The 25,561-nt window shown below is 43.9% G+C and overlaps 1 protein-coding gene across 7 annotated transcripts in view; it reads left to right on the top strand.

Annotated features, from left to right (window-relative positions):
• ubp1 (upstream binding protein 1) overlaps positions 1–25,364 on the top strand; it is a 39,252-nt gene extending 13,888 nt beyond the window's left edge. The window contains exons 5-17 of one of the 7 annotated variants that reach the window (XR_014602369.1): positions 1,138–1,244; positions 3,764–3,916; positions 4,847–4,957; positions 7,121–7,309; positions 10,040–10,146; positions 11,257–11,329; positions 13,924–14,017; positions 14,954–15,044; positions 17,591–17,709; positions 18,643–18,785; positions 21,032–21,083; positions 22,065–22,934; positions 25,347–25,364. Coding sequence is in view for 6 of the 7 variants with exons in the window: in XM_084079667.1 (XP_083935793.1) it covers positions 1,138–1,244; positions 3,764–3,916; positions 4,847–4,957; positions 7,121–7,309; positions 10,040–10,146; positions 11,257–11,329; positions 13,924–14,017; positions 14,954–15,044; positions 17,591–17,709; positions 18,643–18,785; positions 21,032–21,083; positions 22,065–22,102 (1,277 nt within the window). In the remaining variant the exon portion in view is untranslated. Of the gene's footprint in view, positions 1–1,137; positions 1,245–3,763; positions 3,917–4,846; positions 4,958–7,120; positions 7,310–10,039; positions 10,147–11,256; positions 11,330–13,923; positions 14,018–14,953; positions 15,045–17,590; positions 17,710–18,642; positions 18,786–21,031; positions 21,084–22,064; positions 22,976–25,346 lie in introns of those variants that run through there. The other 6 variants (XM_084079669.1, XM_084079667.1, XM_084079668.1 and 3 more) reach the window with 6 other exon arrangements.
• The last annotated feature ends 197 nt before the right edge of the window (positions 25,365–25,561 follow it).

Raw genomic sequence — 25,561 nt, 5'->3', positions numbered from 1 at the left:
ATAGACAGGACGGATAGGACACTTACATAGACAGGACGGATAGGACACTTACACAGACAGGACGGATAGGACACTTACACAGACAGGACGGATAGGACACTTACATAGACAGGACGGATAGGACACTTACATAGACAGGACGGATAGGACATAATAATTAGAACATAAGAAGTAGAACATTCACAGAAGTAGAACATTCCCAACATTCCCAACACAAGTCTGCTGGCGGAGAGTTGTGCTCCGAGGAGCACTTTTTCTAGTTAGTATTATTATTACATGACGGTGTTGTTGTGAAAAGAACACATTTATTATTATTATTACATGACGGTGTTGTTGTGAAAAGAACACATTTATTATTATTATTACATGACAGTGTTGTTGTGAAAAGAACACATTTATTATTATTATTACATGACGGTGTTGTTGTGAAAAGAACACATTTATTATTATTATTACATGAAGGTGTTGTTGTGAAAAGAACACATTTTCAAGCTGAGCTTAGGTTGTTTACTTGAAAAATCCTTCCTTCATAATTTCATATTTTATTTCCATTATCATGTTTGCTATTGAGTGTTTGTTCAGCAACAGGAAGGGTCTCCCAATCTCTCCAGCTCTTTAGCAAACACTAAACTGAAAGGTTCAGATAGGGATACCAATTTGATCCAATCGGGAGAGAGAACCCCACAAAAAAACAGAAAAAAAACATCAGCTTCAGTTTTATGTTCCAGTTCCAATTTTGACGTCTCATTTATTAAAAATGTTGTTCCATCACTTCTAATTTCACTTGTCTATCCTGTATCCTGTTTGAGGTCTCTCTCCTGATTGGGTAAAACTGATATTCCAATCGTAATATGTATTTTCTGTTTTTCTGAAGAGATGGGGAAGACCCCTGTTACTGAACAAACTTTTTAACTCTTATTTTAACAGAAATATCACCTACACCCCCCTTTGTAATGCTTTATTTAGAATGGAGAGTGGGTGGAGAGGAGGTGGTGATAATATGCTACCCAGCTCCGGAACCTGACTCAAAACAGGATGTCACAATTATGTGGTCAGATTTGATCTCGACTCCCTTATGTGTGCAGCCTGGTGTTCACACCTTGTGTGTGTGTGTGTGTGTGTGTGTGTGTGTGTCAGATATCCCTATGTCGGTGGGAATCGTGGAGCCCAAGACCAACCCCTCAACGCTCAACGCCGCTGAGTTCCTCTGGGACATCACCAAGAGAGCCTCTGTCTTTGTACAGGTAAACAGTGCAGGCTGGCTTTAACCCTCGCTTGATCTGGCCGTCACCATCAGCACGTGTTATTTGATGATTATTTGGGCTGTCACCATTACTGTTTTTGGCGTTGAACATTGGAATGAATAAAAAGTACATTTGTTTTCCTTTTAGGCTTCGTAATCAGAAATTGCACAGAGCAGATATGACAAATAACTTTAATACACAAAGAAATCACTGACATATTTCATAATTTTATACTTGAAAAAAGAAAAGGAAAAAAAAAGCTAAAATAGCTGATCTCTAAAACGAGTCACAAAGACGCGTTGTAAGCTTGTAGATCTGATTTTATTTTGTGAAAATGTTTGAAAATCTATGAAAACTTTTCAACATGGAAACGATTATGAAGGTTATGCAAAAATAATTGCGGTTATCTCAAATAATTGTGATTTAGACAATTATGTAATAATTGTGACAGGCCTAATTCAATTCAAAGTTTATTCCAGACACACAGGGGGTCCATAGAGTACATACAAATATCACACAATAAATAACAATCACACCCAGTGTGAAGTGGGCGGTGTGGTCACAGTGGTCATCACAGTGATGGAAGTGATTCACCTAAAAAAAAAACATAAAAGTGTTTTTTTTAAGTCCATACTGCTATGGACAGCTAGTGGTGATGACACTAGCTGTAATGTGATTGGCTGACTTTGCAAAAGTATAGATTTGCATTGACTGTGGACTGGTTAGCGTTGTAGACTGCGTTGTAGACTATTGGCCAATCACGGTGCAGGATTGGTCAGTGTCCAAACCTCACTTATAGGGGGCGGTTACACCGCCCCAACAATACATTACAAAAAAAAACATGTAATCATACATAGAGGCTGACTCTCCAGTGTTTACGCAGCCTGGACAAGTACCGGAGACAGCTCTTCCCAGGATTGACTATATCCTCATTATAATACTGTTCCGGGACTCATCCAGGCGGGACATGAATCCATACATGGAGTGTCTCAAGAGAGCCTCACAAGTGTGGATTCCACATGTTACAAACAAGTGACTGGCACTCTGCCATCTAGGGACCTTAAGTAGTATCCTCAGGGCATCATTGTAGGCCACTTTAAGCCTCTGCATGCTACATTTCTTGTATGTGCACCACAAGAACGCTGTATACATGGGAGTGCAAAATGCTTCAAAAAGTGCACACTTGACAGTACCTGTCCGAGCACATACTGAACCTGTGAAGCAGCATATTGGCCTGGGCATAAAGTATGTGGCACTGCCTAGAGATATCTCTATCATCGTGGTGATTGTCAGTCAAAATGTGGCCGAGGTACTTGATTTCCTGGCACACAGATAGACGACACATAGTCTGAAAGAAAGGCTAATGATTATGTCATGATTGTGACGGGCCTACATGTACAGTAGTTCTAGGGTGGGTGACCATATTCTGAATTCCCAACACTTCACGCATGCATGCGTTCCCAGCGTGTGCGCTTTTTCCGGGTTTGTTACTTTAAAAAAATAATGTATTACCTTAATTCGGTACAAAAAATGTACTCCATGAAGTGTATATGTCGGAGTTTTTTTTCTCAATGAATGACAGGCAGCGTGATGTATGTGCTGTCCAGTGTGTGTGTGTGAGTGTCTCAGCCTGTCAGCAGTGTTGCCAAGTCTCGTGAGAGAAATAAGGAAACATGCCTCCAAAAACAATCCAGAAAAACAAGCCAAATGTGAGCAAACTCTCAAGACGCCAGAATCCTAGTTTTGCCATGTCCGCTTATTTACCGCAACTTGCGGTAAATAAGCGGACATGGCAACACTAGGATTCTGGCGTCTTGAGTGTTTGCTCAGCAGCTCATTGGCTCATTTACTCATGACACGACTAATGAGAGTTAGCGCTTTCATTGTTGCTAAGATACGCCCCCCCCCCCCCCTACCGATGCAGTACACGCTGCTCTGAAACTCTGAAAACCCTGGACATTTGAAGGATTTTATAACCCCCCCCCCCCCCCCCCCCCGGACAGGCCGGACAGCCCCCCAAAAGAGGACATGTCCCGGTAAAAGAGGACGTATGGTCACCTTAACCCATTAAGACCTGGAACGCATCTGTGTCACTTCTCGATTTGAAATAAAAAAGCATTGTTTTACACTTTGGCTTTTAAAAAATAGCAGATCTACAAGCTCGTAGCGCGGCACCGAGTGCCGCGCTATGAGCTTGTAGATCTGCTATTTTTGAAAAATCGTGAAAATCTTCGAATATATATTGTTTTAAACCGAACATTTGTAACTCCAATCTTTGCCTCTGGGGGGTCCCTGGAACAACATATTTTGAGATGGGGGCTCAGTGGCCAAATACATATCATTTTGGGGGTCCTTGACATGAAAAAGTTTGAGAACCACTGATTTAGAAACATACGTTTTTCTTTTCAGAATACTGTTGGGATTTAGAAAACATTTGTAGAATCGGCTTCAGGTCTTAATGGGTTAAGTAGTTCCCGCTGACATAATGGCGTTAATGCTTGTGCTCGTGTGACCACCAGGTGCACTGTATCAGCACAGAGTTCACTCCCAGGAAACACGGCGGCGAGAAGGGAGTCCCCTTCCGGATCCAGCTCGACACGTTCGCCCAGGGAGAGAGCGGGGAGCACACGGAACACCTCCACTCCGCCTCCTGCCAAATCAAAGTCTTCAAGGTAAAAAAAAAAGCAACTCAAAGCAGCTGGCGTCTCCATGTGTTAGTAATCCAGTGGTGGATAAAGTACCCACATTGTTTACTTAAAGGAGGAGTTCACCCAAAAAATGACTTATTTTCTATCAATTGCACACCCCATGAAGTCTTGAATCCAGGGATTCTTTTTTGTTTTTGTCGCATTCCTAAGCTAATAATTTGATTCCCGTCTCCTACCGGCTAATGTATCCGGTAGGAGACACAAAGTAGATTCTTTGCGTCTCCTACCGGAAATATACACGGTCATCAAATTATTGTCTTAGGAATGCCACAAAAAACAAAAATAAATCCATGAAATCAAGGCTTCATGGGGCGTGTAATTGATAGAAAATAAGTCATTTTTTGGGTGAACTCCTCCTTTAAGTAAAAGTATCAATACTGCAATGTAGAAATACTCCGTTACAAGTAAAAGTCCGGAATTCAAAATGTACTTGAGTTAAAAGTATAAAAGTATCAAGGCATCATATAGGCATTATATAAAAGTATAAAGGCATCAAAATCTACTTAAAGTACCAAAAGTAAAAGTATGCAGAACGTCCCATTACAAGTTTTCAAATGTATGAAAATCTTTCGAAAATAGCCGATCTACAAGCCCACACTGCGTCGTATCACGATGCATTGTGAGCTTGTAGATCGGCTATTTTCGAGCGTTTAATTTATGTTTTGTAATAATAATTAAAACCTACAAAGGTAACTGGTAACTAAAGTTTTCAAATAATTGTAGTGGAGTAAAAGTGCAATATTTTTACCTCTGAGATGTAGGCCCTAGGCCACCATCACTTTCTGCATTGGCCTATCTTACGGACATCCATCATTTGCCGCTGAATCCCCTTGGGGTCCAGTGTGATCACTCTTTAACTCTCTCTCTCTCTCTCTCTCTCCCCCTGGCCCTCAGCCAAAGGGGGCGGACCGCAAGCAGAAAACGGACAGGGAGAAGATGGAGAAGCGCTCGCCTCAGGAGAAGGAGAAATACCAGCCCTCTTACGACACCACTATCCTATCAGAGGTCAGTATGACCTCAAAGACAAGACCCCTCCCGTCCGGCCGTCACCCTTCTGGAAAACAAAGAAACCAGAACCAGCCAGAAACTCTTCCCTAGATCTGAGTTAGAGGAAGACAGAATTGTCAGTGGCTAGAGAGAGTACGGCACTAGTATTAACCCATTAAGACCTGAAGAAGCATCTGTGTCACCTTTTCATTGGAACTAAAAAAGCATAATTTTACACTTTTGGCTATTCAAAAATAGCAGATATACAAGCTCATAGCGCGGCACCGAGTGCCGCGCTATGAGCTTGTAGATTTGCTATTTTTGAAAAATCTTTATTTTTTGGCAAATCTTGAGATTTCAGTTACAAAAGTGAACGTTTGTAACTCAAATCTTTGCTTCTGGGGGATTGAACAGTTTTCTGAAAAAACTTATGTTGCCATAATATCAGTGGTACTTTTTTCCATGTCAAGAACACCCCAAAATGACATGTATTTGGCCGCGGACCCCCATCTAAAAATATATGCTCCAGGGACCCCCCCCGGAAGCAAAGCTTCGAGTTAAAAAGTTTCGCTTTAAAACAATATATATTAAAAAATTGGCACACATTTCACGATTTTTCAAAAATAGCCAAAGTGTAAAATAATGCTTTTTTTTAAAGCTCAAATCAAAAAGTGACACAGATGCTTCTTCAGGTCTTAAAGGGTTAACCAGGTCTAGGATTTATTTCAGAAGCGGCGTGCATAGGGAACGTGTAAGTCTGACAGGCAGATCCCCCAAAGTGTAGAGGAGGGGTGGTGTATTTTTTTTTCACATTTCCAATGCCAAAAACACAAGAGGAGAGGTGTTGCGTTATGCATTCAACGGTGTGGAAAGACCTCACTTTAATCCATGAAAGATCAGCAACAACTCCCCTTCCCTCTCTCTCTCTTTGTCTGTATTTCTCTTTCTATGTCTCTCTCTCTCCTCACAAAAGAAAAGGACGCCTGTGAGCTCCAGCCTAGGGAACAATCAAGAAAACAAAGTCGCACAAAAGAGCAGCGCAGTCCCACAAGCCCATGCAACACGACAACAACACAACACGACACACACACAGCCGTGTGTGCGCACGCTAGAAACGAAACCACGCTCTCCGCTTACCCTTGCTCTGTTCTTGTTGGACCGCCACTGAAAACCATGTCTGGAGGGACGCGCACACACACGCACACGCACACGCACACACACACGCACACACACACACACACACACACACACACACACACACACACACACACACACACACACACACACACACACACACACACACACACACACACACACACACACACACACACACACACACACACACACACACACACACACACACACACACACACACACACACACACACACACACACACACACACACACACAGATCAGATATTATATTAGAATTTCGGTCTTACAAATTGGACGATCTTCGATAATATTCGATGTATTTTTTTAAAAGCAAAATAAATGCTGAACACATTCCACTTGTAGTTACACTCAAGGTTTAATGTTAAAAAAAAAATAATAATGATCTCCACCAGACCAATAGGGCGGAGGGGTGCTAATTTTGTCTCATTTGTTACATCTTACATTTCCGGTGTTTGTAAAGTTTTTCCCAATGATTTTTCATTAACCCATTCAATCTGGGGACGCATTGGTCTCATTTTAGATTTCTTTGGATATTCAAAAATAGCAGATATACAAGCTCATAGCGTGGCACCGAGTGCCACAAATCTTTGAATATATATATATATATATATATATTTTAAAGCTTTGCTTCTGGGGTTCCCTGGAACAAAATGTTTAACAAATGTTCGCTTTAAAAAAATATATATTTAAAGATTAGCACAAATTGTCACGTTTTTTTTTTTCAAAAATCGCAGATCTACAAGCTCGTAGCGCGGAACTCGAGTTTGTAGATCAGCTATTTTTGAATAGCCAAAGAAATCAAGAAAATTACACCGATTCTTTCCCGGTAGCCAAGACTTGGTCGATGTTGTTATTATGTCTGAGGGGGGGGGAAGGGAGTGAGCGGAGAGCCTGTGTGCGTTGTGGTGTGTGTGTGTGTGTGTGTGTGTGTGTTGGTTGTGTGCACGCGGTGGGTGCGGGTGCCGTGCTGGCTGGGCTAACACTGTGCTGTGTGTCTGTGTGTAGATGAGGCTTGAGCCCATCATAGAGGACGCGGGCGCCGACCACGAGCTGAAAAAGTCCAGCAAACGGACGCTGCCCGCTGACTGTGGCGACTCCCTGGCCAAGAGAGGCAGCGTAAGCACCCTGCTCTGTCCACCCACTCCTCCTCCTCCTCCTCCTCCTCACCACCTATCACTCTATCCACACAGACAGGTGAAGTACGGTAGGCTGCTAAGCTAGGCTTTTTTTGGTAGCTCTGGTCCATAGCGTTAGGAGGAGTTCTCCTTATTAACGCTTGTGGGACTTTCGAGCCTTTGCGCCTCACGCGCCACAGGCTGCACAGCCTCTCCTCCTGTAGGAAAAAAAATATATACACTTTTGCTACTCACCTAAACAAAGATGTTTTGTTTGGAGTTGAAAGCCTAGTCTACTAAGTGGGAACACTGTGAGCCCCCCACCTCACGTCTAAGATACACTTTTTGGCCAGAAAAGAAAATATTTCACCAGAAGGAAAAATCTGAAATATTTTCTTTTTTCTGGCCAAAAATGGAGGCTTTCAACTCCATAAAACTGTCTTTGTTTTGCTGAGCAACAATAGTGTATTTTATTTTTTACTAAAGACGAGAGGCTGCGCTGCCGCAGGTGTGAGGGGAAAGGATCGAAAGTAACATAGCCTTAAGGAGAACTCCTTCTAACGCTATGGACCAGAGCTAAGGCTTTTCCTCTTTTGTTGTAGAGCGGGGTAGATGCTGCCTCTAAAAGCAGAAAGGTCTCCTTTCTCCCACTGCCAAACACCCCTAACCCCCCCCCCCCCCACACACACACACACACATACACACACACACTCTCCCTAGTACCAGAGTAGTGTGGAGTGTCCTGCAGTGTTCACTACATGAACCCTAGAGTCTCCTAGTCTGGGCATGATGTCACAGTAGGAGGACTTCAGTCGCAAATAGCCGATCTACAAGTTCAAAACGCTTTCAACGTAGTGCCTCACAGCTAGAAGGTCCTAGGTTCGATTCCCACCGGGGACGCTGTGGGCACTGGGGGCGTGTCCTCTCCTCCGCATCATCAGTGCCCATAGCCTAGGTGGGGTTGGCGAAAGGGCCTACTCTGTGTGGAGTTTGCATGTTCTCCCCGTGTCTCCTAGGGTAGGTACCCTCACAAAAAAACTTGGAATTGGTTGGAATAACATGTTCCTTCCACGCGCTACGTCCTACCGGGGAAACCCCCCCCCCCCTGTCAGGTGATAAGAAGCGGCTTGCTAGCTCCTCATGCTTTGAAGGAGGCATGAGCTCAGTTCTGTGCTCTCCCTAGGCTGACAGAGGGAGAGTAGCGCCCAGGATTACATAGGAAATTGGCACTGGGTGAATAAATGGTTTACAAAAGCCTGGGGAAAAAAATAAACGCTTTTAACGTTTCTGTAGCGTTAGGCGACTTGATGGACAAGTACACGCCCCTGGAAATGATACTAGTATGTCACAGGGACTTGCCCCCCAATCCAACCACCTCGGTGCGGAGTGTCAAACAGGGAGGCATTGGGTACCTTTTTTTAAAATATATATAATGTTTGATATGACCCGGCCAGGGATCGAACCCCGACCTCCCAATCTCTGGATGGACACTCTTTAAAACCTCAAGGCCACTGAGCTGGTAACGCGTTGTTGAGCTTGTAGATCGGCTATTTTCAGCAAAGGGGGTTTGGTGTCGAGGGGCGATAAAAGAGGGGCAAAGTATACATACGTAGTAGATCCCTAGGGGACCCTGGTCAATGAAATATATAGAGTTTGAGTGGTTAGTTAAGGTATGTTCACACCGGACGCGCTAACAATCTATTGAGCGACACCATTCACTGTTAAGTTGATGTAAAGACACGACAGCGGACATTATTTTGCTTCTACACCCGAAGCCACTTGAGCGGTTTTCACGAAAAATATAGCGAATATGAACGAACGAATATAGCGAATATCCAATGCAGGAAGACCCAGTTGGAGAAGTAGTTTATTGTTTGCCGTGTGTGGATTTCCTGAGATAAACTGTATACATTCAACACTTGTGAATGGTTATAGTGTCTCTGGTGAACACGCACGTTGTGCTCGCTTGTTTTACTGTGCTTTACAAACACACACACACACACACACACACACACACACACACACACACACACACACAAGCCAGTGTTGATTTTCACAGCACATTTTGATTTAGTTTTAGTCGTAGTCTTTTGAATACATTTCCGTTTAGTTTTAGTCATATTTTGAAATGTTTTAGTTTTAGTCTAGTTTTAGTTTTAGTCGACTAAAATGTATTTTGGCGGTGCCTTCATGGCGTCGTAATGGCTGATTTTACACTTGGTTGCATGCTGAAAATAGACGATCTACAAGCTCGTTGTGAGCTTGTAGTTCTGCTATTTTCAGCAGACCTGTGGCGCAACCAAACAAAACATGACTTGTCTTTTAGTTCTACTGGATCTCTTCTCCACTCGTCCCTCACTAACATTTTAGTCTAGTTTTTATTTGTTGATGAAATTGTCAATATATGTCAGTGAAAAAAAGGTAGTCGACGAACTTTTTTACGCACGCACGCACGCACGCACGCACGCACGCACGCACGCACGCACGCACGCACGCACGCACGCAAACAAACAAACAAACAAACAAACAAACAAACAAACAAACAAACAAACAAACAAACAAACAAACAAACAAACAAACAAACAAACAAACAAACAAACAAACAAACAAACCACCACCACCACAGATCCTGCCGACAACCAGATGAATAGGTCCGACACGACTCCCGCGATTTAAGCGTTTGATTCTTATCGCGTCCGGTGTGAACGCACCTACTGTGTGTGTGTGTGTGTGTGTGTGAGTGTGAGCCCACTCATGTAACTGTGGCCTTTATGAACGTGTGTATGTGTGTGTGTGTGTGTTGTCCCAGTGTTCTCCATGGCCGGACACCGCATACGTCAGCAGCAACCAGGCAGCTAGCCCCTCCTTCACCTCCGCCCCGCTCTCTACCTACACAGCATCCACCGTACTGGACAGGTAACTGTGCGTGTGTGTGTGTGTGTGCTTGTATTACTATTCTTGTGAGGGCCAAATTAGAAACGGGTGGTACTCAGGAAATGACCGTTGGAAGATTTCCAACGAGCGCTTCCAAACACCCAATGCTCCATGCTGCTTAATATTTTGCCACTCAGTCTAGATGAGGGGGGCGTATCCCGGTGAAAAAGTGAGGCATGTGCATACCATAGACTGTATAAATGAGATGGACAAAGCCACTCCGCTGATTTCTACAGACCGAAAATGAAGCCGATTGTTCCAAGACTGTAGGTCCACCATCTTTCAATATCGCGTCATATCCTGCAGAATGAGACCAGACCATTATTGGTTGGGTAGCTTGTCAATCAAGAGCGGGGGCGGGGAATGAATGCTATTGGTTGTGTAGCTTGTCAATCAAATCATCCCGCCCCTCCTAGAGAATAGCCTACTTTATCGTCAATTTTATAATAAATAGGACCATAATTTAGCAAAACGCATATCCTGATGATTGAAAGGAGACTTTAAACTAGCGACTGGAAGCATATAGAATTCATGACAATTTTTATTACAGTAAGAAAATCTAGTCTAAAGTTTGTCAAAAAACCCATTCACTTGCGTTAAAATAAATTCTTTCTGACACCGCAGGTCGGCGCAGGGTAAAACAGCGCCACTCTGGCCATTTATAAGCTTCCGTGTCGGCCTCATCGTAAATATCTAAGACTTGCCCCTTGGTGCATACTCTCTATTCATTTCAATGAAAGCTGCTCACAAGCGCATTAAACCCAGAAGTACACTCTTCTTCCTGGGATTGGCTCCAGCGTTCGAGACAATAGAGCAGAGCGCACTAGCGTTTCAGACGATAGAAGCGTGCCCGGTAACGTCCTAAATGTGTCAATATCAGATTCTGTGGCTTCAATAATCCTCCGTGGTTCTGGGGCCTTTTGGTTGGGAGTAAAAAACTATCCAACATAAAAGAAAAAAATCGTCATCCTAAAATGTCCTCACAAGTGTAGTAATGCAAACGTGTCTGTGTGTGTGTGTGTGTGCGCATTTGGCATAAGGTCTAATAAACGCTGAATCCCATTGATGTTCTTCAACACTCTTGTCTAAAAGCTATCTATCGTCCTCCAGTGACTCGTCGTCACCCAATCACCAGGTGGACCCTGGCAGCCTCTGCACATCAGAGGTATGTCTCCACTCTCTCTGCAGGTCATAAGGTCAAACCACAAACACATGTTTTATACGTCTCATGATACCACTTTTCTTTCATTTGTAAATGACTGCCTAGATGTTGACACCAATAGTGTAAACCAGTGGTTTTCAACCTTTTTTGCCTCAAGGACCCCCAAATTGACAAATATTAACCCGGGTACCCCCATTTGAAGAGATATGCCAGAGACTCAACCATTAAGATTTCTTGGGGGTCCCAATCTACACTGTATCACCATCATCAGTGTTCATTTAACTCTGAGAGTGTACAAATGGAACCAAATGGACCCGTTAGGGTCCATTTGGTTTCATTTGTACACTCAGAGTTACAGACATATAAGGGTCAATTTGGTTGCTAACTATTAATTTGGCTGGGGACCCCCTGGAACCCCCTCAAGGAACACTGGTGGTCCCCGGACCACTGGTTGAAAACCCCAGGTGTAAACGATCAGTCACTGAACTAGTAATTAACCACTATCAACCTGGTGTCCCTATTTTGAGCATGTCATTTAAAAAAAATATTATTCCATAATGGCAAATATCAGATCTACAACATTGCATAGTGTGACATATGGTGGATCATCATTTTTTCCCCCTATTTGTCATACAACAAAATATATTGGGCACTAAATATTGGGTTAGGAGCATAGATTATATAGTGGTTAATTATCATATTGCATTATCATATCTCTGCTGTCGGGCAGAAACCAGCTATGTCCAAAATATAATCTTTTCAGGACACAACATTGCCTCATCAAAGTTGGTATGGTGACTTTATACATGGTCAGACACTTCAATGTGTCCTTATGTTATTGCGACCGTAGGTCGCATTTACTATAGAAACCTGCTCCAGGTGTCCGTCCGTCCCTCCGTCACACACGTCCCGTCACACTTTTGCCTCCGTCACACACGTCCCGTCACACTTTTGCCCTGCTCATATCTCCGCACCCGTTGCCCCGATCCATGCCAGATTTTGCACACACACTCCTTACCTGCCAAACTACACCCTCCAAGGACCCCCGGACCTCCAGGGACCCCCGGCTGCCTCGGGGACCCCCAAGTGTAAAAAATGAGCACATGTGGACAAATTACCAAATGACCACCCCAACGGGGCTGCTCACGGGGCATTCCCGGGGACCACCCACTCCTGGTGCTCCAGAACGGATGCAAAAGTGGTGGCGCCCCCAGTGGAGGACCCCCTGCCACTGCAGCTCACATAAAATGCCGTAACTCGGGCTAGGAGCGTCCGGGAGAGCCGCGGCCGGTACCTATTCGTCCGCCAAGGCAACGCGGACACCCCACCCCTAATTTCTCACATGGCCCTCTTCTAGCGCCACCTTCAGGCCGCTTTTCACAACACATTTTTGCCCACTACTCCTACAGTTTTGCCCCTAAAAACACGCAAATTGCTACACACTACACAGTATGTGTACACTCATGTCATCAACATGCCTGCCACCACATTTCTTAGACCACCAAACAAAACTATACATTGCCCACACAACTAGGAACCAATCGCCGTTACAGCCCTCTTCTGTATACATGTGACCTACGGTCGCTTATCTCCCGATTAGGGAGTCTTACTGGTCATCACTTTACCCAGATACAGCTCAGTGGAGTTAGCTTTTAATGTGGAGATTTATTTCCCGTCTGACTTCTTAACCCATTAAGACCTGGAACTGTCATTTTTAGATTTGAGCTAAAATTTTTGAAACATTTTGAAAATGTGTGCAAATCTTTGAATATATATATTTTTAAAGCGAACATTTTTAACTCAAATCTTTGCTTCTGGGGGGGTCCCTGGAACACAATAATGGGGGTCCGCGGCTAAATACTTGACATGAAAGAGATTGAGCACCACTGATATAGAAACATACGTTTTTCAGAAAACCGTTGGGATTTAGGAGACATGTAGAATCGGCTTCAGGTCTTAAAGGGTTAATACTTTTCATTGGCTCAAACTTTGTAAAACCCACACACAGTTCAATAGCACAGAGTTATAAAAAGAAAAGAAAAGCTGAAAGATATCCAATGGTGACATCTCATTATCACCATGCAAATAAACTATTCTATAAACCAGGGGTCTTCGACGTTTTCAGGCCAAGGACCCCCTAGCTGAGAGAGAGATGAAGCAGGGACCCCCCTCTATATTGTGTTTCAGATTAAACATTTTTTGCTGCTCTTTTTGCTGCTCTTTTTTTCCCTCTACACCTATACCTCTTTGCCAAAAAATAGCAGATCTACAAGCTCACAACGCCTCGCAGCGCGAGGCGTTGTGAGCTTGTAGATCTGCTATTTTGAAGTTCTCCTCAGAAAAGTGATGCTAGGGTTCAAGTGGTTAATGTAAAAAAATATATATATCACACAAAGATTTGGCAGACCCCCTGTAGTAAATCTGAGGACCGCCTAGGGGTCCCGGGCCCCCTGTTGAAGACCCCTGCTATAAACTATAAATCTAGATAGAGATTTTAGCCGTAATGTCACAGACGGAACAGGTGTGACTGTGAATCGAGGTGAGCCCGCTGTGCCGTGGGGTTTGACGCTTTAGTTTTTCTCTGGTGTTTCTTACAGCAGTTGAGTCCCACTGCCTCCATACAGGACACGCAGAAATGGCTGCTGAAGAATCGCTTCAACTCGTACGCACGAGTCTTCTCTCACTTCTCAGGTACACAACAACACAGTGCCTCTCACATACACACCCACAAGGGTCCGTTTGGGTTCTATTTGTGCACTAAGGGTTCCATTTGGAACCCTTAGTAACGATATAGTAACTGCATCAAAAAATTTATGTTAATTTTCAACGATCTACTGTATCGATATGCAAACAGCAAAACATTGTATTGTTTGGCTTTGTATCGAATCGGTTTGCAATGCAAATAATCAATTTATCGATGGTAAGTAGCCTACTTGCTCGTTGTATTTAGCAATTTTAAGAAAAGAGAGAAAGAGGGGTTTAATTGCTATAGAGTGTTTGTTCAGTAAAAGGAGTCTCCTTGTCTCTCCAGCTCTTTATAAAACAGAAAATGCATTTTCGTTCCAGTTTCAGTTTCATTTCCAATTTTATCCAATCAGGACAGAGAACTCAATCAGGATATAGATTAAACAAGTGAAATTGGAAGTGATGACACTAAGAAATGAGCAGGCAACATTGGAACTGGAACACTATAAAAATGAAGCTTAAAAATGGGTACTTTCTCCTGATTGGCTGAGATTTTGACACCTACCAGAAATTGTATTTTCTGTTTATTAAAGAGCTGGAGAGACAGGGAGACTCCTGTTACTGAACAAACACTCTATAGCAATGATTACTATCAGAATATAGTGTTTTAACCTTCTAACAAAATACTTTTTGTTTTAACCAAAAAATATCACTTACCCTACCTTTTAAAAAGGTTTGAGAACCACTGGTTTGAATTAATTCCCATGATAAGGAGCATAAAATTGTGCATGGAGCTGACTGTCGATGGGAGAAACAAATAGATGGGGGAGTGGGCGAATTTTGTTCCCAAAATAACTGACTACGACTGTTGTTCACAGTATTTCCCATTCATTTAACCAACTTGTGCAGCAATAAATGCTTTCTTTTTGGCTGCCTGTGTAGGTTCTGATTTGTTGAAGCTGACACGAGAAGACCTGGTCCAGATCTGTGGGCCGGCAGACGGCATTAGGCTCTACAACGCTCTGAAATCCAGGTGGGTCGACCACAGTGATGCTATGCTCATTTAAGAAGTGGTTGCTCTCTATTTTAATGACGGCACGTGCACGCGCGCCCGTGCACGCCCTCCCGCACATAAATGTTCCCTCATGTGCTCAGTGCGCACTGCTCACAGAACAGCTCCGACCAGCATTATGATTGTTGCGACCGTAGGTCGCATTTACTATAGAAACCTGCTCCAGGTGTCCGTGCGTCCCTCCGTCACACACGTCCGTCACACTTTTGCCCTGCTCATATCTCCGCACCCGTTGCCCCGATCCATGCCAGATTTTGCACACACACTCCTTACCTGCCAAACTACACCCTCCAAGGACCCCCGGAGCTCCAGGGACCCCCAGCTGCCTCGGGGACCCCCAAGTGTAAAAAATGAGCACATGTGGACAAATTACCAAATGACCACCCCAACGGGGCTGCTCACGGGGCATTCCCGGGGACCACCCACTCCTGGTGCTCCAGAACGGATGCAAAAGTGGTGGCGCCCCCAGTGGAGGACCCCCTGCCACTGCAGCTCACATAAAATGCCGTAACTCGGGCTAGGAGCGTCCGGGAGAGCCGCGGCCGGTACCTATTCGTCCGCCAAGGCAACGCGGACACCCCACACCTAATTTCTCACATGGCCCTCTTCTAGCGCCACCTTCAGGCCGCTTTTCACAACACATTTTTGCCCACTACTCCTACAGTTTTGCCCCTAAAAACACGCAAATTGCTACACACTACACAGTATGTCTACACTCATGCCATCAACATGCCTGCCACCACATTTCTTAGACCACCAAACAAAACTATACATTGCCCACACAACTAGGAACCAATCGCCGTTACAGCCCTCTTCTGTATACATGTGACCTACGGTCGCTTATCTCCCGATTAGGGAGTCTTACTGGTTTTAAATGTAGTCAGTTACATTGTTAATTTAGTTTGTATTTACTTTTCTAGTTTAAGTTAATTCAATTAAAGACATTGTTGTACACACAAACACTAAAGCAAACGTAAAATAATCAGACAACTTGTTTACTTGAACTACTTTATTTTGAGGAGAAAAAAACAAGCGCACTGAGGAAGGAGGCTGTGTGTGTGTGTGTGTGTGTGTGTGTGTGTGTGTGTGTGTGTGTGGCTGTGTGTGTGTGTGTCGGGAGGGGGGGGTGAGTGAGTCAGGGTGAGACAGAAGAGAGGAGTGCGGGATGGAGATACGGGGGCAGACAGAGTTTGAGACGAGGGTGAGAAAGATGACACCTCCAATCTTATACAGTGTATGTGAGGACGTAGTTTAACACACCTGACGACCTGAGCTATTGTTATGCTAAGTAGCCAGGTACTCGCTCGGCGCACGGATCGGGTGGAACGCATTCTTGCATGCACGCTCGTGCACCTCGCGTGCACATCCGTGCATGTGCCTGCGCGTCCCCCTGGCCAAATAAGTGGTTGCTCGGCGTGCAACCCCGTCCACTGAGCATTGCACCCCTGGTCGACCACAACCAACCATAAACATGTTAACCGTTGAAACCTTAGCATTCCTATTCTGGAGGCAACATTCGCCGAAAACTGCAGCTATCGGTCTATTTTCGATGAAGGTACTTTGTGTAGCCCGTGGGAATACGGTCAACTACTGTATGTATAGGGCCCGTGGGAATAGGGTCAACTAAGTATAGAGCCCTATGTACTACTCCAGTGTATATACATTATATATACTCATATAAATGAGTGGTGTCTGCTATTCGTGATTTGAATCGTGCCTTTATATTAGTGAGGATATTGCCTGTATATTAGTGAGGATATTGCCTGTATATTAGTGAGGATATTGCCTGTATATTAGTGAGGATATTGCCTGTATATTAGTGAGGGTATTGCCTGTATATCAGTGAGGATATTGCCTGTATATTAGTGAGGGTATTGCCTGTATATTAGTGAGGATATTGCCTGTATATTAGTGAGGGTATTGCCTGTATATTAGTGAGGATATTGCCTGTATATTAGTGAGGGTATTGCCTGTATATTAGTGAGGATATTGCCTGTATATCAGTGAGGATATTGCCTGTATATTAGTGAGGGTATTGCCTGTATATTAGTGAGGATATTGCCTGTATATTAGTGAGGATATTGCCTGTATATTAGTGAGGATATTGCCTGTATATTAGTGAGGATATTGCGACCCCAAATGGCAAAACAGTAACATTTTAATGATGATGTAATATTAAAGTGATTTTCTTTGATTAAAATAAGTGTTAAATAGCTCTATATTCTAATAGTACTCATTGCTATAGAGTGTTTGTTCAGTAATATTAAATATTCAGTAATATTATTAAACAGAAAATGCATTTTCAGGTTCGGGATAACAATTTTATTCAATCAGGATAGAGAACTCAGTCAGGATACAGATTAAACAAGTGAAATTGGAAGTGATGACAGAAAGCAGACACAATTTTCATTTCAGCCATAAACATGCTTGTTGCTTAACGTGTGTGTGTCTGTCTGTGTGTGTGTGTGTGTGTGTGTGTGTGTGTGTGTGTGTGTGTGTGCACACAGGTCAGTGCGTCCCAGGTTGACGTTGTACGTCTGTCAGGAGTCTGCAACTGAGAGCCCCCTGCTGGAGAGACGGTGTAACAGCGAGAATGGAGACCACAGCAACCCGTCCAATTTATACGGTACGCGGCTCTCTGTGCCCGGCTAGAGGCTAGCAGTGTTCCATCATGGCTCTCTGTGCCTGGCTAGAGGCTAGCAGTGTTCCATGGCGCATGTACGGGGTCGCTGTATCTCAGCACCAAGCTGGCTAGTTTGTGTACTAGTGTTGCTATACTCGTGAGGGCCAAATGTCCCCACAAGTATAGTAGAACTTGAGAAATGGACATTGCAAGGACAATGTTCTTGATCCTTTACAAGAGAAATGGTTCCTTGAAAGTTAACGCAATATTTTTTTGAGTTAGGCTTAAAAATTGGGAAAATATTCAGGTTGTGTTTAGGCATTTAGAGCATTGGTTCTCAGTGGGGTCCGGGGACCCCCAGGGGTACTTGAGGGAGTTCTAGGGGGTCCCCAGCTAAATGATAGATTAGGCACCAAATGGACCCTTATTGGTCTGTAACTCTGAGAGTGTACAAATGGTACCAAATGGACCCTAACGGGTCCATTTGGTTCCATTTGTACACTCTCAGGGTTAAATTGACATAGATTTTACAATATAAATTGCGGTCCAAGTGATAGAAATGCCATTAAATGGGGGTCTGTAGCCCTAATGCATGTCAAACTGGGGGTCCTTGAAATTCAAATGGTTGAGAATTACTGCTAGAGCCGTAAAAAAAAAACTCCTCTTATGGGGGTCCCTGGCATATCTTTTGAAATGGGGGTCCGCGGGCTAATAAGTGTCAATTTGGGGGTCCTTGACATGAAAAAGTTTGAGAACCACTGATTTAGAGGTTTGGGTTTGGGTTCAGGTTGGAGTTGAGCTGATTTATACCTTGTGGCGCGCTGGGGTTGGGCACCAAAACAATGGCAGATCTACAGTACAACAGTACAAATTAGATGTGACATTTGTCCTTGCAAGTATAGTAATATAAACGTGTGTGTGTGTGTGTGTTTTCAGTCTATCATGCTCTGTACCTGGAGGAGCTGACGGCAGCAGAGCTGATCCGTAAGATGGCCAGCGTGTGCAGCCTTCCTCTGGGGAACATCAACCAGGTGTACCGACAGGGTCCCACCGGCATCCATATCCTGCTTAGCGACCAGGTAATACAACAGTGTTTTCTTTTGTTGTTGATTTTTTACCCCCTTTTTCTCCCTAATTTCATCACTATGCCACTTATTTCCTCCCCACACATATCTCTGTGTTGTCACTGCTGTCGTATCCTGCTGACTCACCTGCCAGTGAGGAGCCCCCACCAGGAGGACGTAGAGCATTTGTCCTACTCCTCCCGCCCAACACTCCCCGCTGACAGGTGCCGCCCCCCCCCCCCAGCCCGTAGGAGTACATGTAATGACCGTTATCACCAGGGGTGCACATAACTTTTTAGGTCTAGTACTCAGAAGAGCACCTGGAGATGTGACTTGGTGCGCAACAAATAAATGGTCCCGTCCCATTTTGTCAACGGGGGGGGGGGGGGGGCTGTCAGCACGGTGCCCACCGGACAGTTTAGTCAACGGGGGGGGGGGGGCTGTGCAGCTACGCGAGAAAAAAAAAGGACGCTCTGCTTGCAAATTCCGCCGATTTTCGCCGCTTTTTTTTCTCTCACACCGTTTGGTGAAGCCCCCAAGGTTGGTGCCCTGTGCTGCGCTGCTTTTATCCGCCAGATTGGGACGTTCGCGGCATATTTTGCACCATCACGGTGCGTTCATCATCGGTGATGAGTGCCTCTAACAGCCGCTGCTGGCTGCGTGCACGCAGCGGGGCAATGCGAGGCGAGGCGAGACACACACAATCACGTGCAGCATGCATCTCTCCCCCTGCGCCTACTGGCTGTACATGGGGCCGACGGGTGCTTTTAGCGTGATTTTGTGAGTGTGGCTTCAGGAAGTAAATTCCTAGGCTCGATCTCCAGGCTTTTATTTTTTAGTTTAGCTAAAAAATAAAAGCTTGGAAATTCCTGTCCCAGCTGTTGGTACGCAAAAGCGCCTCACGTCGTCTGATGTGGTGCTCATTTTTAATTTTGGGTGCGCATGCGCACCTGCGCACCAGTTATGTCCACCGCTGGTTATCACCCTCCTCCCCGCCCGGCTTCCCTCCCCTGAACACGGGCCAAATGTGTTCGTGTAGACCAGTGGTTCTCAAACTTTTTCATGTCAAGGACCCCCAAAATGATATGTATTTGGCCGCGGACCCCCATCTAAAAATATTTTGTTCCAGGGACCCCCCAGAAGCAAAGATTTGAGTTACAAATGTTAGCTTTAAAAATATATATATTCAAAGATTTGCACAAATGTTGCCCAGGGCACAACAAATGACAAGTCAGAATCTCAAGGCGCACATGTATTAATATCCGTGCAAAATATCCCCAGCCCCCAAGGGGTCTGTGGACCATTCGCAGGGGGTTCCGCATTAACACATTGACTGCCAGTCGCGTAGATCTACGTGAACCGATTAAAAGCCGCCACGTGCCAATCGCGTATATCTACGCCAACTGTTCATATTTTGAAAATCCGCGTTAATTCGAAAAAGTGCACTAAACGGGTTCTGTTTTTTTTCGATCGTATCCGCTTCCTGTCTGGGATGCGGTTTTAAAGTCGATTATCTCGGTTGTTGTTTTTCCCCTCGCTGATCACTGTCTAGCGTTCACCGCTGTAGCTTCAAGATGGCGGAACGTAAGGGGACGCGGTTTGAACTGCTCGTCGCACACAGATCCCCTGTGTGTGTAGAACCAAATGAACGCGCATTTTGAACGGATTTAGCGGGGTCTATGGCGACATGAAAAAAACAAAAAAACAACAATAAAACCTTGGCACTGGTGAGTACATTATGAGATTAAACTCTGGCATGGAATGTGTTAATATCCGTGCAAAATATCCCCAGCCCCCAAGGGGTCTGTGGACCATTCGCAGGGGGACCCGCATTAATGAATACTATTTAATCAGTTACTTCAACCCGCCCGAATTGAGGCAAAAGTCTTTTTGAGGCCTCTGTCTTTCTGTGTTTTTGGATGTCTATTTGGCAATCTTGTTGAATTTTCTGTTCCCTTCTGTAAAAACACGTTTCGACCTAAAAGGTCGACCGTTGTTGTTCAGTAAACGTCCACAACAACCCTGTAATCAACGTCATCGTCGACAACTCGTCATGGCAGCTGCAGGGGTCTTTGGCAGCCCCCATTTGCATGTGGTTTGCATAAAGCTCCTCTGTTACGCAGCCCACTGCTGTCCCTTTTCATACCACCCTCCTGCCATTCCACAGTCCAAGACACCCATCAAAAATAAATGCAAACTCAGAAAGTCATCAAGACTTTCCACCATTGTTTCCATCGCCTTAATTCTCTTCTCTTCTCCAGATGGTTTACAACTTGCCCGACGAGAGCTGTTTTTTGATCCACATTCTCAAAGGTGAGTCCCCAATACGCCACCTTCTAATCTGGCTGTTTTTTGATGTTCCACCGTTTGTAGACAGAAACTGTTGGGCAGAAACTTTTTATCTCTCTTCTTTTCCATAAGTTAATGCCCTGTTTCACACTTGCAATGTGCAACGGTTCGCAAATTAGCCGATCTACAAGCTCTGAGCATGGCAGAATAGGAACCCAACACACCAATTTAATAGTCTGTCTGTGGGCTTTATAGATATTTAAGCAATGAAATGTATTAACAAGAGCTTATGACTAAATAATAACTACATGGTTTTTATTTTTTCCATTTCCTGAAAAGTAACAGTTTTGGACAGTTTTTCTGCCCAAAAGTGACAATATTCAGGTCACTCATGCACATTTTGATCGTTTTAGTCATAGTCTTTTGAATATTTTAGTCATCTGAAATGTTTTACTGTTAGTCTAGTTTTAGTCGACTAAATATCATAAGATTTTAGTCGACTAAATCTACAGTTGATTTAGACGACTATAATGTATTTTGTTGGTGCCTTGATGGCGTCGTAATGGCTGATTTTACACTTGGTTGCACGCTGAAAATAGACGATCTACAAGCTCACAACGTGACGCGTTGTGAGCTTGTAGATCTGCTATTTTCAGAGCGCAACACCAGAGTGCAACCAAACATAAAATGACTTGTCTTTTAGTTCTACTGGATCTCTTCTCCACTAGTCCCTCACTAACATTTTAGTCAAGTTTTTATTTGTTGACAACATTGTCTTAGTTTTAGTCATCATTGCGTAGTTTTTATTTAGTTTTAATTTAGTTTTCGTCAGTGAAAAAAGGTAGTCGACGAACATTTTTCATCATAGTTTTAGTTGACGAAATCAACACTGGACTGAACACAACTTCCCTTTCTCTCTCCCTCTTTCTCTCTCTCTCTCTCCCTCCCTCTCTCTCTCTCTCTCTCTCTCCCTCCCTCTCTCTCTCTCTCTCTCTCTCTCTGCAGATGAATTGGGAGAGGGTCTCCACCTGGTGTTGAAGTAGCATGGAGGAGGAGGGCCGACCACATCACTAACACTCCATCCTCTTTGTTTTCAGAGCAGAAGACTCCCTGTATGTGTGTGTGTGTGTGTGTGTCTCTCTCTCTCTCTCTCTCTCTCTCCCTCTCTCTCTCTCACACACGCATAACTTCCTCCCTCTTCACTCTCTCTCCATTGTTCAGGTGGTTGGGACGGAAAAAAAGGCACCAGAGACTGAGCTTAAAGCCATGTAAAATGTTAGAATCTGACATGGGTGGGTCCATTGTTTCATATTGAAAACACCATTTAAAGAGGGGGAGGTGAGTTTTTAAAGGAAGTGTTTTTTTTGACGGAGGTGGGCAGCTTGTGATGAGCTATGTCGTTTTTTGTTTTTTTTGTCTTTTTTTTATTTTTGTGTGAACTGTCCCCTAAAAATATAGGGGGACTCCCCAAGTCACAACACAAACCCGTACAAAGGCCAGTAAAAGTACAAATAACCTCCAGCCGCCAACTTATAGTGTATAATATATATATATATACATGCATACATAAATACACATCCATGGGAGAAGGCAACCTCTAGCTGCTTTGCCGTGTTGAACGTTTTGAGCATTGGGCTGTGTTCGATGATACCTCCATCTCTGGTTCTCAAACGTCGGGTCTGGGGACCACCAGGGGGTCTAAATAGACCCTTTAACGGGTCTGTAACCCTCATAGATTAAAGTTGAAGAACTGCAGGAACAATATTGCTAAAACATCATTTTACATATAATTCTGTTAATTGTTTAGGAAACAGTGCTAGTGTGTGTGGCGCTTTTTTTTCTCCACACTGTTTCAGAAATCGCATAAGAGGACTTGTTTGTCGTGAGGTCTTTATTTTTGCTTAACCCATTAAGACCTGGAACGCATCTGTGTCACTTTAGATTTCTTTGGCTATTCAAAAATAGCAGATATACAAGCTCATAGCGCGGCACCGAGTGCCGCGCTATGAGCTTGTAGATCTGCTATTTTTGAAAAATCGTGAAAAAATATTTTTTCGATTTTTTTTTCAAAAAAATGTTTTTTAGAATTTAGAAAATGTTTAGAAGCGGCCTCAGGTCTTAATGGGTTAAATCCATGGGTCTGTGACCCTGGTTGGGCTTCTGGACCGGACGTTGAGAAACGTTTTCCCTCGATCATTCAACCGTGCTAAGACACCGTTCACACCTGGCTTTAAGAAGAGTCCCGGTAAAATAGGATAAGTAGCCTGAGACAGAGAGACACTTGGGACACATTTAAATGAAGCACCCTCAACTCATTCACTGCCAAGAGTTTTTCAGAACAGTCTGCAGCCATGCAGTGCCGGCGTTTTTGAGCATTTTTTCCCAAGAGCCGTCCTTTAAATATTGGCTGTTGAATATAGCTTAGTTCTCGCCAAAAAAAACACAGGGGAAAAAAACAAAGCAGAGAAAATGTATTTTTCTAAAATACATGTTAACTTTAGATGGGACGGGGCTGGGTTTGTTTTGATCATGTTATTTCCGGGGTCTACTCTTCTCTGGAAGTCATAGGATGACTCATAGGATGGCGAAGAACGCCATCTAGCGTAAAACACTGAAAACACTGTTTTGACGCGTCGCACGTCATTGGCACTCGGGGCTTTTTTACGTGTTCCTCATCATCGGTACTGAACGAGTTCATGTGGCCATCGGCGCACCGCTGTTGCGGCGATCTAGTTCGGCTCTTTTACGTGTGCGACACGACGCGCAGCCAGGTATAAATCGGGCATTAAGCAGTCAAGTGTAAATGATGATTATGTAAAGGTGACACACAGCTTAATAGTTCTCCTGAACTAAAACAATGGCAACTTGATCGCAACAGTGGTAAAGGCGCTTCTTTCTAAAGCAGGGGTCTTCAACAGGGGGTCCGGGACCCCCAGGGGGTCCTCAGAGTTACTACAGGGGGTCCGCCAAATCTTCGTGTGGTATGATTTTTTTTTTTACCTTAACCACTTGAACCCTAGCATCCCTTTTCTGAGGAGAACTTTAGCCAAAAATAGCAGATCTACAAGCTCACAACGCCTCGCACTGCGAGGCGTTGTGAGCTTGTAGATCGGCTATTTTTGGGAAAGAGGGGCGTATTCACCTGTTTCCTAGTGTGTTTTCCACTTCCTGTCGATTTCATTGGATATCATTGGTCATCTGACCAGTTTCATTGGATTTCATTGGATCAAATCGACAGGAAGTGGAAAACACACATCCTAGGAAACGGGTGAATAGGTGTAGAGGGGGAAAAACGGTTAAAAAAAAGAGTTTAATCTGACACACACAATATAGAGGGGGTCCCTGCTTCATCTCTGTCTCAGCTAGGGGGTCCTTGGCCTGAAAACGTTGAAGACCCCTGTTCTAAAGGATGTAAATATTACAGTGATGATGAGCACAGCGATATCTTATTTTTCCAATGTATCAGCAATCATGCAGCCAATTTGTCCCCAAGTTGTAACCACTTTGAACCTGGCATACCTTTTTTGGACATGTCATTAAATATATATATATATATATTAAAGAAATCAAATCTACAAGCTTAAAATGCTGTGCCTGGCATCACGTTGTGAGCTTATAGAGCGTCTGTTTTTGGAACAACGGTGGTTAAATCAAATAAAGTTCGTTTTTTATTAAAAACAAAAACTTCTATGATAAAAGTTACTTGTGTTTTATTGTCATTCTCACTGGTCATTCGGCATAGGTCGGGCTCTAGCAGGTTACTGTGTGATGTCTGTAACGCGTGTGTTGGTGCATGGGACATATCTGTAATGTCAGGTGTAAACGGAAGCCAGCTGGAGGACATGGGGACATGATTGTGTGAGGCATGATGCCTAGTGCCAGATTGCATGGATTAAAGTTCTCAGTCGCCAAGACTGATTTCAGTCATGTGGGTTCCATGGAAGCCAGCATGTCTTCTATGGAAGCATGTTGCGCAGCAAAAATAGCCGATCTACAAGCTCTCAATGCGTCTGCGACGCATTGAGAGCTTGTAGAAAGGCTATTTTCGGTTATTTCAAGATTAGAGCATTTGAAGTGGTCAAACTAGCAATATGTTCAGAAGCATCTTCCATAATATCTTAATCGTCTCGGATAAAGGTTAAAGCCTGAATCTGTGATTTCTTCACATGGTTGGCAGTATGTAGAACAGCAGGAACACTATTACTAAAGCATCCAAATTTGACTGTTGATTTGTTTAGGAATCGGCGCTAGTGTGTGTGTCACACGGTTTCACAAATCACACATTAGGACATTTTCAGTCGTGAGATTTAATGTTGCTTTAATCCATGAGATTGGCACTAACAGTTTGAGTGGTTCTCAACCCGTTCTGGATCAGGGCCCACTAGAAAATGGGTCAAGATGGGTTCAGAGCATGTTTATTTGTAATTATAAACCAATCGATTTGTGTTACAGCTGGGATCAGTGGAATTACCGTTGTATACTTTTTTTAAAAGTTGCTATTT

The sequence above is a fragment of the Gymnoscopelus microlampas genome, assembly GCF_963454915.1.
Source record: "Gymnoscopelus microlampas genome assembly, chromosome: 15".
In the NCBI taxonomy this organism is placed as follows: domain Eukaryota; kingdom Metazoa; phylum Chordata; class Actinopteri; order Myctophiformes; family Myctophidae; genus Gymnoscopelus; species Gymnoscopelus microlampas.
Note: the sequence above shows the minus strand (reverse complement) of the source record. Positions and strands in the feature narration are given on the sequence as shown.